This window comes from Podarcis raffonei, chromosome 1, assembly GCF_027172205.1.
Source record: "Podarcis raffonei isolate rPodRaf1 chromosome 1, rPodRaf1.pri, whole genome shotgun sequence".
Lineage (NCBI taxonomy): Eukaryota > Metazoa > Chordata > Lepidosauria > Squamata > Lacertidae > Podarcis > Podarcis raffonei.
This window is the reverse complement of record NC_070602.1, coordinates 31,245,341-31,265,232: the sequence shown is the minus strand read 5'-3', so window position 1 is coordinate 31,265,232 and position 19,892 is coordinate 31,245,341. Positions and strand designations below refer to the sequence as shown.

Genomic DNA, 19,892 nt, shown 5'->3' with positions numbered 1-19,892 from the left:
TTATGGCCCTCCCAATGTTGCTGGACTACAACTCCCATCATCCACTACAGGCAATGCTGGCTGGCAGATGGGAGCTGCATACAACATCTGGAGGCCTACAGGTTCTCCATCCCTGCTGTAAAGTATAGCACATTAATCTTCCCAGGTAGTTTTTAGGTACTTATTACCTATAAATCTCAAAATGACTTGAGTCGTGTACCTGAATAAGTACCTTCCCATATATTCTTCCCATTCTCAGACTGGGAGACATTTGCTCCCTCAGAGGTGAAGTTAGTGGGGACCAGGGCTTTCTCCCTAGCTGCCTCATCTATTTGGAAATCCCCAACCAGAGAACCTTGTGTATTTCTCTTCTCCTTTACCATTTAATTAAAATTTTGCTGTTTGGAGAAAGCTTTTTCAAAGGTTCACTCTGGCTCAAGTTTGTTTGCTACTCAAGTATGTATTTCTTGTGCATTTGGGTTATTGGATTTTATTTTAGTAGTCATTGACTGGAATGTAAGACAGTTGTTTTGAAAAGTGTGTTTCTATACTCTCTTATTTTAATAATATGTTGTCATTTCATCAAACACAAGCATCTAAAGTATTTTTTTTTAATGTTATGTTAATAGCATTGTCCAAGGCATAGAGGGAAGTGATCTGTGGAGTTAGGATCACAAAAATCACTCCTTTTTAGTTTGAAATACATGTCCAATAATAGAATGTAAATGGCTGTGTCCAGGCAATTGCTAGGATAATCCCAATTTATTTTGTGAAGCCAGCTTTTCACTTCAATCCTACCCAAATTCTGGCAAGTGCCTCAGTAAAATTATTTTGGGAGTGGGCTTTAAACATGCAAGCACCACTGTTGCTTACATTCATTTTGAAACTTTGTCATTTGAAGCCATAGTTTGCACTACAACAGAGTTGGTGCCAAAATGTCAGTAATAAAATTGTCTTAAGAAATGGGAAGGAAACTATTCAGAGAAGCCTTGCGTGGAAAACAATACAAGAGCAATTTTCATTATATATGACAAGCACACCAAATTTTAAATATTTTATTTATTGTACAAACTATTTACAGAATAATCTATTAGAGGATTACATAATCTTGCTTAATTCCTTTTGGAGCTGGCTATCTGGAAACAGGCCTTGGCCAAACTAAAGTAATAGGTCTTGGTTTCTAAAACATGCAAGATAAGTTCTCAGATGCAGGCCAAGTCCTCTGGTATCCACAGCAGCTCCAGGTGAAAGAGATCTACTTGAGACTGTACCATGAGCATAACCGCTATCCTAGAAACCAATGCACTTAACATTAGATGGAACAAATTAGGGCCAATGAAAAGGAACAAACCTCCTCAGAAGACACGCATACACACAGTATAGATGGCTAGAGCACAGCCCGTACCATGTCTTCGCACGGGAATCAGGGCAACACACAAGGTTAGGAAAGAACAAGTAAGATTTAGGAAAATCAGAGCCTGTGCATTGAAATTATAAAGCGTTGGGAAGAATGGACCTGCTGATGATGGGGGCAAGAGTAGGAGAAAACACACAAGTGCATTATTAAGCGAAGAACTAGCAGCATCCACCACTGCTCTGACTGTGCTTGTGTAAAAAGAAAATCCTTCGCATCTGCAAAGAGGCAAGAAGTGCCAAATACATTTTATTAGGTGAGTGGTTTCAAGCAGAGGATGTCTGCTGAATATCCAGCCACTCAGTCCTCAGTATAAAAACAGCTGAGCTCTAAAGAAGAAAGGAGGGGATTCCTGAGGAAGATGTAGCAGAACCAACCTCGAGCCATGGCTGGAAAAGCCTCCAGTAGACCAGGGAACAAGACAAAGGACTGGAACAGCACCAAGCAGCACCCTACAACCATCAACTGGCTGAGCTGCACAGCATAACCTCCTTTTGGTCCCTGGGGAGAGGAGTGGGTAGCGTCAAAAGGCATTCAGGAGCCCAACTGCACTGATTACAGAAGCCGCCCTTAGTGCAATAAGATGGCATGTACATGCTTTTAAAAAGAGCAACTGCTTAAAGGAAGGGAAATATGCCTGCCATGAAGGAAAATACAGTGGTGGTCTCTAAAAATGCCCCAAAAGGAAGGGATTCCTGAGTTGTCCCAATACTCAGAGTTCTAACATTTTTGGCAAAACAATGGCTTGAACTTCTACTTAAGCAAGTTTGCAAATTGTCTTTTCCCCTCTGATCTGCAAATGATTCTGCTTATGTTGGGCAGGGGGAGTACAGCTATCTAAAAATAATAATAGCAAAATGTGTCATCTGAACAATGCTATAGCCCCAAACTATGGCAGAATGATTGAACTAAAAATGCTGGCACAACTATAAATTGTATTTTTCCTAAGTTTGTTCTTATGAGACATCCAATTAAGAGCCTAGTCTTGGGGGGGGGGACTCCCTCAATCCAAGCAGTCATATTGTAGGCTCTTTCCATTTAGTAACAGCCACCAACATCTCTCTCCTGACCAGGAGAAATGCACTTCCGGTGCCAACAAAATATTCAGTTCACAATCCAATCAGATTTTGGCTTTGCTGACAAAAAAATGGCTAGACTGCCAGCTGAGATCCCTGAATTCCCACTCCTTCATTGCCAAGGAAATAGGAGCAGTGGAAAGGACGTGTTCAGAATTAAGAGGTCAGTTGTACATGAAAGCTCATCTTGGCTTCCTCATGTAGTCTGAAGTGTGGGTAGTGCAATGTGTTGCCTTGCAGACCCACCACTTCATTACTGCCTGGATAAGCACCCGCAGTTTAACCACACCCCACTTCGAATGTCATGGAATGCTCAGAACACAAAAAGCAGGTTATCAGGGGCGGGGGGAAGGACACAGGTAACAATACCTTATTTAACAATTCTCTGCCCGAAGCATGCTAGAGAATACTCTGGCTGTCATGTGGGAGAGGTAGACGCCTGTCTGTGTAGAATAGGAGAGAGAATGAGCTACTGGGCCCAATCCAATACTGATCACCTCACTCTACCTGCATACAAAGGTATGTTTGATGCATACAATCATAGCTGCCTCTTGGCCTACCACCACCGCATTCTAAGTACCCCAAAAGGTCAGTGCTAGCATATGCATCAGACCTCAGGTAGATACATTCATCTATCCTATGAGGAAGGGAAATTAGTTGGATGGTAGGGAAAACAAGCTCCTGCCAAAGTTCATGACCATGGTCAGAAATAGGGATGGGAGGAGAAACAAGTTTCTTCCAGTTCCGTGGCAAAGGCAACAGAAGCTGCTGCCACTGCAGAAATAATATCCTGTTGCCAGCTCTTGATAGAGGTAGAACGAGGTCACTGTCAATATCAGCACTAGTAATCCAGTGACATAAATGCTCCCTTCCCTCTTTTGCAAGAATAAGTGCTGACAGCATCCAGGGGAAAGTGGCTAAGAAAATTAAAAAGCAAGGTGGGGGTGATTTTATGCCTTCCAGTAACATCCAAGTGGAAAGGGGATTAACTTGTGTGAAAACTTGGGCAAAGGCATGGAAAAGTATTAAGGCTTCCCATAATCTGGGGATTTAGAGCTCCATAGTGGTCCATTCATCCCCAAAGCAACTGGAATATTGTAAGTTACAAATCTCTTCCTGTAACAAATTGGAACTCTTTGCTTATGAGCTTTCTTCCTTCAGAAAACCAGACAAGTAACGTCCTGTGAAATGCAAGTACCATGTCACCTCGAGAGAAGAACTCCACTCCATTTCATGTACCATACTGGGAAGGGGAAGGGGCAATATGTGCTCCCAATAATGTACTTCAGCCATGGGGAGGCCTCCATGTGACATTGCAGATTGACATTTCTGTTTGCGTGGTGCCTCTGCTCCGTTCTCCATTGCCCTTAGGTTGGGCATGAGACTGGAGTAGTGAAGTGGGGCTGGGCAATGCCCTGAAGAATTAAGGAAGCGAGATGGACTCCTCCTGTGGGAGTCAGAGCATGCCAAAACCCTCACAGCCCTCGCTGATGGCCAGCTGCAGCATCTTGTGCACCTCTTCATAGGAATCGTAAGTGGGGAGGCACAGCTGGTTAAAACTGAAAGAAAGAACAAAACTAGTACATAGCATGAGACATGTACACATAATGCTTTCAGCATTTCATAGGCAAGGGTAACCCACCTGAGCAGTTATACGGCATTAAAAATTATCTCAAAAAACACATGGGCAAGATCAGTGGAAGGCTGTTCATGATAACAGCTTGCTGCAGATAACAGAAAGACTCAGTGACAGGTACCGGTACTCACCAAGTATGGGCTGTTGGCAGTGTACTGTGCGTCGGAGCTGCAATGATCTGGAAAGATGGGCAAAGTGCAGCAAATCCTCCAGGAGGCAGCTGAGAAGAACCAGTGGTGAACTGCAACAGCCTGGCCAGTTCCTCTTGTGTGAAACTGGAGACTACTGTCCAAAACCACCGCATAACCTGGAAGACACAGCAAGAGGTATGGGAAGCAAGAACAGTGGACAGGGGAAAAAGCTACCAAATTTCTTGCAAACCACCCAGTTATGAGGACAGGCCAGAAAATGAATTAATGTATGCTACCATAATCACACTTCCCAAAGCGATATTTCACTTTAAGCTCCACTGCTACTTTTGATGGGTTTTTTGGAACCTTGTAATAAAATTACAGGAGTGCACAAATGTTTGCTGTTGCTAAGTAACTTAAAGATCTGGCCCAAAGGAAGCATTGCCCTTAACTGAGAAAGCGTAAAAGATGCACGTATAAAGAGCTTTCATGAGGTCTAAAAGCCAGCCAAAGGAAAACGAAGTAGTGTTTCCTCATGAAGACATACATAATCACTGTCTCAGTTATGACCTACACAAAGTACAACCAATCCAGTCTGGTAGAGCAGGCAATTAATCTTTCTTACCTTCTCTCGGAAATGCCAAGAACCTCCCACTACTACAGCATGTGCTTTGAAATCACAGACACTGATGTCTCCAGTACCACACATCAGCAACTGGAAGAAAATAAAGTTTCAGTCAGAGTACAGCTGTCTTTTTTCCTTTAAACTAGGTACCATTCAATTAACACAGTCAGCTTTGTATTTTTGATGCTCAGGATTAAAAGCTAGAGCTATCACTCCTTCTAGGTTTTAAAACTTTCTGCTCTAATGCAGCATTGGGGACTTGGTAACTCAAACATGTGTCCAAATTACCCTTGTTAACTATGACAGTACTGTATGCAAACTTCTGGGAAAAAAGAAGTCTAATGACATTATATCTCGGATGTGGCATATACTGTAGGGAACAGTAGGTAAGGTACAGAGTGAGAAGTAATCAATCTGAACTAGAGCACCAGAGTGTTGTTTAAGCTGCAGGGTTGGATAGGAGACTTTTTAGTGGTGGGGTCATAGAATCAGGCAATTCTTTATTATTACAAGGCAGAGGAAGGGAAGAGCAGAGATTGGAAAGGCACTTGAAATTGCCTAGCAAATCAGTAGAAACTAAGAGTTTTTAGTGAACATGTATTTTGTGCTGGGTAAAAGTTTATCTAGTTCATATGGAAAGCCTCATAAAAATTGGTATGGTTAAAATTATTTTTGTTACTATATCCGTACAGGGAATGCTTGTGAATGGGGTTCCCCACTCTTCCTTACCCCCAGCTATCTCACATTCATCTGAGGAAGGTGCAACAGGATCAAAGACAGCAAATATCTTAGTTTACCTCAAGTTCATTTTCATCAAAAATAGCAAGGAGGTTTTCAGGGACCAGTTCATTGAGACCTAGAAGATGAGAGCAGAATAGATAAAAATCATGCCAGCCAGGCAAGGGCATCAACAAAGCACAATTTTGAACAACATTAATAAAAAAAAGTGCAGACCATATACACATTACCTTTCAAGAAGTGTTCCACTTCCTCTCTAACCTGATTCGCCAGTCTGTACTGTGCAAGCAGATTCAGGTAGAAAATTTTATTCTCATTTGTAACTGGCATTTGAGCACCACCTGTTACCAGCTCAACCTCCTGAAAACAAGGATGTGAGAATTTATGAGTGGAGTCCCATCTACTCTATAAATCCACACAATGATGAACCCTTCACATCTTTCCCCTCCTATTGAGACATTGCTCCTTTCCCCATTGCGGAAAAAGGGATTTCAAATTGCACCATCCTAACCAATGGCTCTTACCTTCTCAAGTTGTCCTGATCTGCTGTATTTTTCCTCAGCAAAGACTAGCTCCATCTCACTGACATCATTATTCAGGATGAAGCAAACTTTAGATTTATAGAACTCTGGGTCATCTGTCTCAAAATACTAAGAGGAAAAAGGAGATAGAGAAGGGGAAGGAAAGAAAACAAATTTAGTTTGTGCTGTGGAATCGTGCTTGGTCTCTGCTTTATACTCGAAAGCAAAACAAAACCCACAGGCAATTTTACCTTATAATGCATCCGCAATCCTATGATTTGAGCCAAAAAAGACCGGGTGAAACGAGCTCTCACCAGCTGCTTGTAAGCCCCTCCCAAAGATGACTCATAGAGGCACTTTCCAACCAAGCGCCCTGCAAATTCATACACTTTCAGCCGCAGAAAAGGTGACCGGTTGGGGTTGGGATGTACCTACAAACAAGGCAGCTCACAGTTACTACAGCTTAGAATTAGCTCTAACTTAGAATTAGATTTAACACCTGAAAAAGCCCCATGTACTCTTCTTGTTGTACCCTGTGGTCAAAGATCTTCACATCCTTTAAAGACTGTTTTTCTGAGTGTATTCTCAACAGCACTGAAACAGGCATGCCGGTACATGAGCATGCCATATATAGTTTGCAAAGAAACAGTGTTACTTTCTATATTTTAGAAAATATGACTTAGGAAATCAAATTACAGATTGCACTTCTCATACCTGCCATAGAATTTATCTGTACTACTCATGAGAATTCATCTTCCTGTTTAAGTTTGCCTTTTAGTACCCCCATGAAAGAGGCAAACCAATTCTCTTTCTGCTTACAGGAGAAACTAGAAAAAGTCTGAAAAAGAATGTGAATTCTCTACAGAAAACATGAACAGCTGCAATGTTTCCTGTTTCCACCAATGAATGACAGGAAAATACCAACCAGAGCTTGGTTGTTGTCACTGAAGCGGGTAAAAAGTTGATTGGTAGTGTCAAATAAAGCTTTACAGATCAATTCAAACCACTCTCTGCGAGGACCTCCCCAGTCCAAGGCTACAAGACAGAACAAATCAGAGACCAGTTAGATCTTGAGGTAATCCTATGCCTTCTAAAACACACCTGTCAAGAAAAAACTCTTCACTTTAGAGGGAGTACCATACTACATGGTCCTCTACACAAAGTGGGATAAATGTAACACCCATATACTTTTTCCTCCCATTAGTTCTTTCTAGCACACCAGGCACCTTATACTCAGACAAGATAATAAAAGGATGTAATGTAAATTACCTGGATTGGGATTCACAAAACCTGACCAGGCTAAAGACCCATCTAGCTCAGAATCCTGTTCTTACAGTGGCCATGGCAGCCTGCAAGCAGAACTTAAGTGCAATAGCGTTTTCACTTAGCTTTACTATATAGCCAGTATGAAGGTGATTGGAGAATAAATCTATAGATGCTAGTGAGATATTATGGAAACTTCAGAAAAAATTGGTTGCTAGTAGTAGAAACCCAAACACTCTTTTTCTGGCAACAATAATGCAATTACAGGTTAACTCACCTTCTTCATCCTGGAAAATCACTTCAAAGTTTTTGCTCCAGTCAGAAACAGAAAAATTCCTTGTTGCCCTCAGTGACTAGGAACATAAGGAAAACGCAGTATAAACTGATGTTTGCAACCAAGAGGGCTAACATGAGATCTCATTTTCAGGAACACGCAATTCTCCAATACTTATTTCTACTGCCTCTCTCATCTGTAGATACTGCTCTTCAGTGGAGAATTGTAGTAGTATTTAATACTCATCCCCCTTCAGAGCTTCTCTTCTACAGTTGGCTGAAAATACCACTTACCATTGCTACTGTAAGGTCACTTCTTTGGTACTCAGACACAACTCCCAGATTCTTCTCAGTAGCATTTTTGCATGTCAGTTTATCGCCTTATTTTGCATTCTGTTTTTATTTCTAATGTGTGTGTATGCATATCTACCACATACAAAAATGAGCATACACATTCATGCTGTATAAATATTTTGTCTGTTTAAAGACAAAATTACTAATGGATCTATATTCTTCTTAATTGTAGTTTATATAGCCTTTATTTGCTTTATGTTATCTGCTAGTCTGAGAATTAGTCTTTACTCCTTCTTCCAAATCTTAGGCTGCAATCCTACACACTTTCCTGATGAGCAGTGGGACTTTCAAGTAAACATACTTAGGAACTGAGATAGTTACAGGTAGGTAGCCATGTTGGTCTGCTATAGTCGAAACAAAATAAAAAAATTCCTTCCCGTAGCACCTCAGAGACCAACTAAGTTTGTTCTTGGTATGAGATTTCGTGTGCATGCACACTTCTTCAGATACACTGAAACAGAAGTCACCAGACCCTTATTTATAGTGAGAGGGTGGGGAGGGGTATTACTCAGAAGGGTGGTGGGAATGGGTGGTTGGCTGATAGGTGTGGTAAACCTATTAGTTGGTCTCTAAGGTGCTACTGGAAGGAATTTTTTTATTTTGTTATGATTTGAGATATTAGTAAAGGAAAGTCAGTCCAAGGTTTCTACCGCTTGGCCACTGGGATTATGCTTCGGCCCCTATGTATATGCATACAGAATGAATGAATGAATGAATAAAAACTTATTTGTACCCCGCCCATCTGACTGGGTTGCCCCAGCCACTCTGAATGGCTTACAGGACGTAAAAAATAATAATAAAACCTTAAACCTCAAAAAGCTTCCCTATACAGGGCTGCCTTCAGATGTTTCCTAAATGTTATATAACATCTAATGGGAGGGCATTTCACAGGCTGGGCATCACTACTGAGAAGGCCCTCTGCCTGGTTCCCTGTAGCTTCAGTCCTCGCAGTGTGGGAACCTCCAGAAGGCCCTTGGTGCTGGATTTTAGTGTTTGGGTTGAACAATGGGGATGGAGATGCTCCTTCTGGTATACAGGGCTGAGGCCTAGTGTGGGGATTGCCTCCACCCTCTTGTAGGATGACAAGCAGAACACTGCTATCATCTCATTGTAGAGGTGGAGCTTAAAGTGAGAGAAGGATGACCTTATGGGAGCTGTAGGAAACCACTAGTTTCAGGCACCAATCCATATTCCTTTCCATTTGCAAACTTTTAGTCTGTTACATTTTTATACTGGAGAGGGAGAGAGAAAAGCTTCTTTCCATGACCAGAGAGCTGCTAGCAGAAGAACAGAGCAGTTTGTTCATCCTACAACAGACTGCAGCATTTCCATGCTAACTAATCCTGATTGCCTTTCATATGCAGTATTTTGTGCAAGGACAGTGCAAGCAGTTGTTTGCAGAAAAGAGGAGAATAAGGAGAAGAGGAGAGTGAGAGAAAAACTGATTGGAGGGAATGACACAAAGAAAAGGTTTTGCCTACTTTGGGTGTTGACCCCACCTGCTGTGATCTAAGAGATTATTGGATCTATAAAGCACAATTTAAGAGTTATAAGTAATACTCCCCACTGAGGTAATGTGGTTCTTGACATGAAAAGGATCCACATTACTGAGCTATAAGGACTGAAAGTTCTGGGGTTTTTTTATTATAAATCTTTGAAGAGCTCTCGTCCTCATTTCCTAAGTGCTCACAAATAAAAGTGTTTCATGACTTGCCCTCATGACACATACTATCACTTTAATGCACTGCTCCCTCAAGACTAAGCTTGCTTTGAACAAAATATTTAAAACGACTAGAAACGTCAAGCCATAGAATCTCTGTTCCATTTATAGCTACAGCAAAACCAGAAAACTAAAAAAAAAAAAACCTATGGCAACTCTTGGCTCTGATATAGTAGACAGTCAAATGATTTAAAGCCATTTGCTGCTTACCAGTGACAGCACATCCTCTGGTTCACACTCACGATAATCTTCATCTTCCACTTAAAATGTTTTAGTTTCCCCCACCCTTGGAAGTTTAATTCCCTTGATTTTATCTGTCTGCCGCACTAAAACTAATTATGTTGTAAGAGTTTGCATAACAAGGAGACTAGGATTCATGTCCTCCTACCCCTTCCCCAAACTTATTATTTATGTATTCCCTGGATTTATGTACCACCTTTCTGCCAAGGCCCCCAAGCTGGTTTACAATTTTAAAACAATAAAACTAATACAGTATATAAAATGCAGGAGGACAAGTACATTCAGCAAACTGGGAGTTGATGGTACGCATGCTCCCTGGCCTGGGTTCCCTCACGGCATACGGGTCTTTAGCAGCTCCAGCAGAGGTGGGGGAGCAGCTGCCCAAGCATCTCTCTCAGGCTGTTGATGGTTCTGTCAGGAGCTGATGGTTCCTGTGCTTCCTGCCCTGGGCTGCCTCGCTTCTCATTGAGGCTTTGCCACATTAAAAATGACTAATAGTTGGTTTAATGCAGGCTTCTCTGGTCATAGGCAATTAAATATTTTAGAGGAAGGTGTAAAATCAGAATATGTGTGAATAAACTATCACCCTGAATTCATATCACTCTAGTCCATTCTGCAGCTTAAGGTGAAAGAACATGGAACAGGAAGGAAATGATCTACAGAACTTCTCTAAAACTATGCTACACTCCAAGCTTTCTGTATCACAGACACACTCACCGATTCCAGAAGGTTGTGGCGGCTGACTTTTAGAGTAACTTTTGAATGGGGCCTCTTCATGTGCACCTGGCGCAGCTCCCTCTGGAAGAAGTTTACTTTGTCCTGAAAGGTCTCTGAGCCTCCTGAAACCAACAAGCCCATTGTCATATCTGTTTCCTTCAAAACACCTTACAAGGTCATATGAGTTTCAGAAATGTCATAAAATATGACAGATTATCATCCCAAAAGGAGTAAAAAAAATTCAGTACAAAGGATTTGAGGAAACAAATGGATACATATCATAGTTTTTAAAAATTGTAAGAACTATTTTGTGGAGACAGAACATAAACAATGCATTCATTAACATTTCCTTGTCTCTAGTATTTCCTCATATTTGTATTTGTGCACACACGCTGGCTCTATCACATACACATGGGCTCAGGGTTTAAACCTCCCTATCCTGAGACCAAGCTGGAGAGATTAAATAAACATATTTGTTTAGAAGCACTAAAGAAGTTAGGAGGGGGAGAATGCATAACCTCAACACATACATAGATAGTTATGTGAACTCCTCTAAAGAGATATCAGGAAGAGAGCAACAGACTGAAATTTATTAAGAACAGGGGAAACATGTGTGATTGCTCTATAATAATTACAATATCCTAAATCAAACTGAACTACACAACATTTATAAACAAACATTGAGCTAAGCAGCACACCACAACATAAAAAGGATGCAATCCATTATGAAAATGCTTGCAGGGTATACCATAGAATGGCAGCTGTCCTCTTTAGTATGTGTTATGCAAGCTGTGATGCATTAGTTACCATGCAACAGAATTTTATGCCCCAGACTCTTTTTACCTATATTTTTATGCAGCGAGCGAATGAAAGTTGCCGCCAAGATGTTCCTCTCCTTGCAGCTCAGCTCTACAGGAGGCTGGATCCCATCATCCACCACTAACGTCAGCAGTTTGTGCACAGGGTCAGGCCCGTGGTAAGAAAACTAGCAGCAAAGAAATGCAGGAAAGGGCGGGGAATCATTTACCAGAAAGCACAGCACATTGATCAGATGTGGCAAGGTTACCCTCTGGGCACATTTCCTTGCCCCTCTATCTGCTCAGAACCAGTTAATAGCAAAGCTGCTGGCAAGCCTACAGCTGAGATGAAGGTTTTATAAACTGCAATTCCTGTAGAATGAGCCTCAGTACATGCTTCATTAGGGGAGGAGGAAAATTACAAGAAAAAAAGAACCTGAAAGCTATATTGCAGGATGCAATATAGAAGACCACAGCAGGCTCCCAAGCAAATCTAAAAACCTAACAGTGAAAGTTTTCAATCTTATCTGATTAGGCTGACAAACGGAATATACCTTTCACAAAACAAATCCAATTATTCACTGGGGAATTTTACCAACATACCTTGGTGCCAGGACATACTCTGAAGGTAAAGAGGCGCCAAGGAATGATCTTCAAGTAGAACTCCTTTACTGAGAATTGCTTTGAAGTAAAAGAACAAAAACAATGGAGAGTCACATATTTTTAAAAATGAACCAATCTGAAAGAACTTGAACAATGGTCAACTCCATTTTTGCTGACAACCCAGCAGCCACCATAAAATGTAGCCACAGGTCAATTCTCTGGTTAGCAGAGCAATAATCCAAGAAGTCCTGAACAATTTTGTCTCCAATATATGCTTGGAAAAGTAGACCAGCTGTTTCATAGCACAATACACAGTCCCTCACAACAGTAATAATGGCCAATAACCATAGGGAAATGGTTCCTGGAAGCCAATTGATAACACAGCCACACATAATAGCAATAAATCATGTGCAACTAGGGAATAGACGAGCTAGTCTTACCTTGGGTGAAACATAGCAATACACTTTTTTTGGCTTCTTCACTTTCTCAGGGGTCTGGCTGTCAGAAGGAGAGTCTTCATCCTCATCTTCAGTAGCAGTGGAAGGTCGGCGCTGAGAGGAACCCCAATGCAGGGGTGGAAGTTGCCACTGGGTATTGGCATAGCTACTAGCATTGTAAAGGTAGGCCTCAAAATAGATACTGACCCCTGAGGTAGAAACATTTCGCTCCACGATACTCTTCTCACTCTCTGCAAGATACAAACCTCACTTGTTATGAGGCTAAATACAGATACAGACTGATACTGCTGGATGACAGGCAAGATACAAATGCAATAAATGAAATACATATTAACTTTCAATGGCTGGTAACAGCATCGTGGGAAAGAGTGGAAGTAAAAATAGTGTATTTTTCTAAACTTACCATTTAAAACAATTATATCGAACTCTCCATTGCTAATAGGCTGGCTTTGGTAGGAGATGCAGGCACGGAAACATCCCCTACGGAGTAGGGTGAGTCTCAGGAAAACTTGATAAGTCTGTCGATTAGACACCACAGACTTTTCAAACAAAACATCAGAAGGTTCTTCTTCCTGGGGACCAAGCTAGACAAAAGGAATATAAGTTAGACTATATCAGTGTATTCCAGTCTTAGAGAAGATAAAGCAGAGATGGACTCACCTCATGGATTGAGAGGCTGTAGTTGTGCTCATCTATCAGTGATACCGAGTTACTGGTAGGATTATTATACTCATCTCTGGGAACTATCTGCAGAGTGTGAGGCTGCCCACATGTCAGCACCAAAGTGGAGAAATGGCAAACAATTTTGGTTTTCGAAGGAACCACCATTCCTGAAATAAGGAACAACACCCAGCTTAGACTCGCATGTAATATTACAAGGGGCGTATTACAAGACATGCTCTCTTTTCTATGCCTTGGTTTGTTATTGGCCCAAAAAGGCTTTACCTGGCTGAAAGACTTTGTAGTAAGGGCTATATGCCACATTCAAGCCTCCAAGTTTTATGCTGATTTCATAGCGCCCAGCCTTCCGCACAGTAAATGCCACCTTCACCACATTGGAACTGGGCTCCTGAAGTACTTCCTGGGTCACAGGAATATCCATTGCTAGCTCCACATGGCAGATGTGAACTCGCAGGCCCACAGGACGAAGAGCAGGGAAAGGCTGGCCATTCTTATAGAATAACTGCATGGGGATTTAAAAAATAAATGCAAAACAGCATCTTAATATGCTATATCACAATTAGTGGCCAATATTAGGTGATGAACGGTACTGTAATTATTGAAGAACATAAGAGGAGCCCTTCTGGAATAGACCAGAGGCTTAACTAAACTGGCATCCTGTTTCCCAGAGTGGCTAACCAGATACCTGTGGAACATGAGCACACTAGCCTTCTCTTGTTGTTCCCAGCAACTGGTATTCAGATTTGCTGCCTTTGATCCTAGAGGTATTATACCAGCCAACATGACTAGTAATCACTGATAGCTTATTCCCTCTCCGCTTACAACATCCCTGATATAAATGCTGGCACCATTTGCAAAAAAAAAAATCAAAAAAATCATGCCCAATCATGATTCAAGATATGTGCCCACCAAATTTTAAATATGCATACAAAGCAAATTCAACAAAAACAAAGCCAGAAGAGCGGTACTAGGTTTGACCTGTCTAAACTTAGCAGTCAGAAGCTCACCCAAACTCACTGCAAAAGCAAAAACGTAGGAGATAGCCTCAATATACTGCCTAGTCTGTGCTGTTGATAACCACCAGCACTAAGCTGTTCAGCCGAAGTAACAAAACTGGCACAAAACCTCCAAGGAACAGTCCCATAATCTCTAAAGAGGTTTGTCTTGAAATAAAACCTAGATCCACTCCTCAGGTTTTCATGGAAATAGAAAATATTCACTTACATGTACTCGGAAGGCCATGCTGTGGCCCACCTCATAGGGGTCCTTCCAGTCCCAGAAGACTTTGCAAGAGCGGGGGTCCAAGTAGTTGCCTCGCACGTAGTCATAAATTGTCCGCTCTCCTCTGCGCTCCCGGTCCTCATGCTGGAGGAAGCTGACTACACGTGCGGCAAGTTCAAAGAGGAACTTAATGGTGAAAAAGAAAGCTACCACAGATACTGTGATCCCACCTATAAAAAGGGGGGGAAATACACTGTAGTTATTAATCCAAGAAGGCACTGAAAATCAATCACCATGGAGGCTCCAGTTGAGAGTTTACAACCCTGGAGATCTCAGAAGGGCTAGCTCTACCGTTGACAGTTGATTCTGAGGCAACAAATTGTAAATTACACATAGTTTATTATATTTTACCCCCATGGCATGGAAGTATCATTTTAATGTTCTACCTCAGGCACTAAAATGTCTGCCTCAAAGACTGCTGTCACCACAACAAAAGCTAAGGAAAGAAACTGAGGCAGATTCGGGACCAATGATAACGCTAGGAGAAAAATGGCATATAAGTTAACAAACACAGTATTAGCAAAACAGAGAATGAAGTCCCCATGAATGAATTAAAAGAAGTTACAGGCTTCTTCTGGATTTTGTAAAAATACTTTATTTGCTTACCAATAACGTAAAACATCAGGTCCCTTCAATGAGAGACACAGCCGAGGATCACAGCTGCATCTGGAATACAGAAAGCAGATTTAGTTCAATATCCCTTTCACTGCAAATCTCGCAATAAAGTGTTTGGTCCCTAAGAAAATGCACCAAACTTCCCCCAAACTTCCTTTTTTCTCAAATCTGCCCTCCATTTAAAGAAAAACAAATAAAACTAATGTATGGCTGTTGTGCAGTACAGAATTACAAAGCGAGGTAATTACAAAGCGAGGTAATACAAACGAATTAGAAGCACCACTATATATCAGGTTATTTTGAGTATCAGAAATTGACGATCACCGAAATTATCCAGTGACGGTTGAAAAACAAACATAGGTAAGTCCATTTCTTGCACATGGCGAGTTTTATTTAGAGAACTTTCTTATATCCTACTTTTAAATTTGAACAAGTTTCCAAAGCAGCTCACAATATTAACTAACTTTAGAATAATTTAAACAATAAAAATGAAATGCCACAGCAGCAGAAAGAAGGAATAAATGTATAGAAGCAGAATCAGCAAACAACAACAGAAAACCCAGCAAACTGTCTTAGAAGTGAATCATGTTTTATTAAGAAGCTTTGGGCAAATAAAGAGGTCTTAACCTGTGACAAGTCTCTCTGAGACAAGTATTCCATAAATGGGTCATCACCACGCACCACCACCAGAAAGGTTGTCTCCTCAGTTGTCACCCACCTCAGCCCTGCAGGAAGGGTACCAGGTAGGTTGGCATATTGAATTTTATGGCACATCAGCTCCTAGACCATACTGTGCTACATACTAGTGTTATTGTAAATGCAGAATTCTTTCATTAGCAATTTGTTCCCAATAGTCCAGTCTTAAAAAGACAGCAGTCATCTAATAGCTGACAATACTATAAAATATGTTGCTCCAACAGAAGTAGAGAATAAACTATGCTGAAAGTCTATACTGAGCTTTATTCCTTTCTGATGGGCAGTTCTATCAAGCTGCAGTTCACAGCCCACACAGCTAGGTTCACCACCATTTTCCACTGATTGGATGGGAAGAGAGAGGGCATACCTTTACACCAGCTCCCATGCCCTGAAAGACAATAGGGGAGTGTCCATTCATCAGGAACTTTGTTCAGCATACAGAAACCAGGAAAAAAACAGCAGAAGGGAATGTCATCGAGACAAATAATCCTGGAACTTGCAATACAGGTTCACAGATCGGGAGTCAAAAACGACAATTAGGCAACTATCCCAAGTAGTGGCACTCTGCATCGTGATACTATGCAGCCCTCAAAAAACTTGCTAGGAGATCACCTGAAGTGAAACATAAATACATAATCAATACATGCATCATTTTTTTTTAATCTGGACAAGAAAACAGTTCAATAGCACCACTTCAGTTTTAAACTGACTGAGCCAAAATCCAAGAATGACATCAGCAAATAGACTACATCATATAACTTCAACAGCACTAGAGCTTTATATATACACACCAGATTTTATGTACTGAAACTTAGAGCAGCTTTGCCCAAGATGATGTGCATGTAGAAATCTTTTATATATATAAAATGTACGTGTACCATAATGTTTCACAAGAATGCAGCTGAACATATATTGGATTGGAGAGGGGACAAAGTAAGAGGACAGATGTGTCGTATGCACAGCATTCACAAAATCAGATTGTGGTAGTCCTGTGTGGCAACACTGGAAAGCAAAGCAGCAACAACAAAGTGCAGGGGAGGGGAGGACCTGGGGGCACTCAGCAGCAATTATATCCATTAGCAATGACAACAGTGTGTCTTCTTACTAAGAATGAAACAAAAGGAGGGCCTCAAAAATAATTGTTTTCAGAAATGCCATGCTCGGTTTCGTCCAAAACACTGACCGTCATCCAATTATTCTTTAGTGAGAACTATAAAGGGGAATTTAAAAAAACACACCTATAAATGGGAAAGGGGAAAATACACCACTACCAATGCCTGCAAAACATTTAAACTATCAAGCAACTACTACTCTAATCTTACAAGGTTAAGTATTGTTGATTTCCCCCAACTCCAAGAGGTCTGTAGCTTTAGTAGTCTTTTGTTTGTTACACATTTCCAAATTACTGAGGTAGGAAATTGTATCCAACACCTTCACTGGTTTTTAACAAATGTCTCAAGTTTCCTCCTTTTAACATATCTGAGGAAAACCCACTTGCCCAAGCATTCCTTCTTTTCCTAGCTGAACAAGGGAGGCCAGATGAGCAAGATGTGGAGACACCTTCATTGCTTCCATTCAGTTATCAACTTATTGCCCTGCTCTGACTCCTGAACTGCTACTCCTTACATTTCATGTTTACTGCAGAAACTGCATCATTATTTGCTTGAGTACAGATCCTCCTTACTTACAAGAAACCCCCTCTACTTGTATGTTTTACAGTGGGGGCCAGGAAATTTAGTTAGCATGTACATTCTAATCCAGGCTGTGAAAAAAGTTTCATTTCAGTATTGAGGAGTACCAGATGAAGCAGTTGCCTCTCCTCCAATATCTTTCATCAAGTCTAGGGACTGCCTGCTAAAGATCAAAGTCTTGCTTGGGTAACCCTTGTCTAACTATAAGAATTTCTTCATATGATGTGGATTATATTATTGTCAATTCATAGTAATGATTCCAAACCTTCCAGAAATTGAGAACTTAAGAATAGCCTAAAGAAGTATTTCCATGGCAGGGTTATCCCCAACGACAAAGAAACTGGTATCTTCTTCAAGTCCATCTTCAAAAACAAGCTCTCTATTGAGCTGCTTGGAAATTCAATCAAAATTCTCCATTACTGAACCTTATTAAAGGTTATGTGTGCATTTTTCTTTCCAAAGAAATCCCATAACACTAAAATATGAAGTGATAAATGTAACTACTGCAAGAGGCGAAACTGTCATTCTGAGATGCCCTTCCATTAGCATCCTCCATGCAAGATCAAATGACAGATATTTTCTGGATAAATTTTGACCTGAAACTTGGCAATATCCTTTCTAATCTTTGGAGGTTAGTGATAACTCAGCACTTTGTCACTGTTCTTAGGTGCACTATTTCAGAATTCTCCTTGCCTGAAAGGCAGTCTCACTCTGTTAGTAAATTTAACTCTGATTCATTTGTTTTATATGAAATGACAGGCAAGAAGCCAGCTAGACAGACAAAAGAGAGCAAAAAGAGCTGACACGTTCTCCTGTGCAGCGTATCAACTGGGAGCAGCCATCAAACACACTTAGGGCACAGAGGTGCAAGCTGCTTTACTTATTTAGCCCGTTCCCAGGATACAATGACATTAATTATTAGACTGGTGAGCTAATCTGGATCATCAGACTGCTTAGAACAAGTAGGTAATGACCAGAGGAATGAATAAATCATTCAGAAGGCATTTGTTTTAGATATCCTTTCTTCAAAACAGTGGGCAATTTTACAGATCCTCTATAACCTTCTGATCTTGCCTTGATCCCAAGATAACATGAATGATAAAACTCATTTGTAAATCCAAATACTTTGAGAGCCCTACTCCATACTAGACTCTAGGAAAATCATTTGCATGCAAAGACTGTTGTTTAGAATAGTTAAAGAAGTACAAGGCCATTCAAAGTACAGGGAGGGATAGTATTGCAATGGTAATGATTGCAGAAGTCACTTTTTAGTTAGTGTTTTTATCGGATAGCTCACCCTAAAGAATACCCATGTCTTTCTGTGCAGTGCTAAGGGTAGCGGGGTGCCATCTGCTCCTCTGGATACTGCACTGTTAATCAACACACTTGCTTTCAGAGCTAACGGAAAACATCAAAAATTCAGAAAACAATGTCCAAATTATATTCTGCCTCAGCTTGCACAAAAAAATATGGATTCTGAAATACTATTAGAGCTGACGCCCATCATTCTAATATGACTATTTAAACTTATAAAATCATAGAGTTGTAGAGTTGGAAGAGGCCATGAGGATCATCTATCTATTCCAACCCCCCCCCCCCATAATGCAGGAAGCTTTCACCCAATGTAGGGCTCAAACCCATGACCCTGGTATTAAGAGTCTCAGGCTCTACCAACTGAGCTATCCACTTGGGAAGTTTTTTCCTGTAAACTGCTATCATGATTTCTATATTTAGAAACCTGCAGTGGTACCCACTCCCCTTCCACATCAAACTATAGCAACTTTTTATTCCCCATGTGCAGTGTTACAGAATAATCTGAGGGGAAATGTTCTGTCACATTGAAATAATTTGCACACAGACCACAAGCAAGCAGCAGTGTTTGAACTTAGCAGGCTCAGCTAGCACAAACCTGCATTCCCATCACATGTAAATTTATAATCCAGAATGCAATTAACAATGCAATCCTATGCATATCTATTCAAAAGCAAGCCACAATGGGATTTACTCTCAGGTAAGTGCTGCCTACATCAGTACAAAAAAAACCAGGTCTCTGTCATGTTGCCAGGTTACACTGCCCCACCAAATTCCACCTTTTATAAACCTTACTAGCAATAAAACCTACCCATGTGACGCTGACACAAAAGTCTTACAGCACATATACTATAAAGAATGAAAGTTCACTACCCCTCTTCTCTCCCTCCCCACCTATTTCTCCCCAACTTTATACTGCCTATAACATTAGTGTCTCACATCAAATATGAATGAGCTGTAGAAAGAACTCTATGAACTGAAAGCAGAGAAACTGCATGTACTTTTGTAACCCAAGAAGATCTTTAATAAGAACAATTTTTTAAAATAAACATGACTAGCATTTTTTCTTCTT

At 40.8% G+C, this 19,892-nt stretch overlaps 1 protein-coding gene across 1 annotated transcript; it reads right to left on the bottom strand.

The window, feature by feature from the left end:
• Positions 1-1,020: 1,020 nt before the first annotated feature.
• Positions 1,021-16,430, bottom strand: AREL1 (apoptosis resistant E3 ubiquitin protein ligase 1). Its single transcript, XM_053379401.1, has 19 exons — positions 16,186-16,430; positions 15,114-15,173; positions 14,451-14,677; positions 13,491-13,728; positions 13,206-13,375; positions 12,949-13,129; positions 12,528-12,775; positions 12,088-12,165; positions 11,531-11,672; positions 10,688-10,809; positions 7,661-7,736; positions 7,046-7,155; positions 6,372-6,551; positions 6,124-6,249; positions 5,830-5,959; positions 5,659-5,717; positions 4,862-4,951; positions 4,237-4,412; positions 1,021-4,028 (listed from the first exon to the last, which is right to left on the bottom strand). Exons 2-19 carry the CDS (start codon positions 15,127-15,129, stop codon positions 3,926-3,928), a joined length of 2,472 nt encoding a protein of 823 aa, XP_053235376.1. The 5' UTR covers positions 15,130-15,173; positions 16,186-16,430; the 3' UTR covers positions 1,021-3,925.
• Positions 16,431-19,892: the final 3,462 nt, after the last annotated feature.

Excerpts from the sequence above, each read along its gene's own strand:
- AREL1 (XM_053379401.1), bottom strand. Across the intron at positions 6,250-6,371 it reads GATTGCGGATGCATTATAAG|TATTTTGAGACAGATGACCC; the intron begins GTAAAATTGCCT and ends TTTTCCTCTTAG. Across the intron at positions 5,718-5,829 it reads AGTGGAACACTTCTTGAAAG|GTCTCAATGAACTGGTCCCT; the intron begins GTAATGTGTATA and ends CTCATCTTCTAG.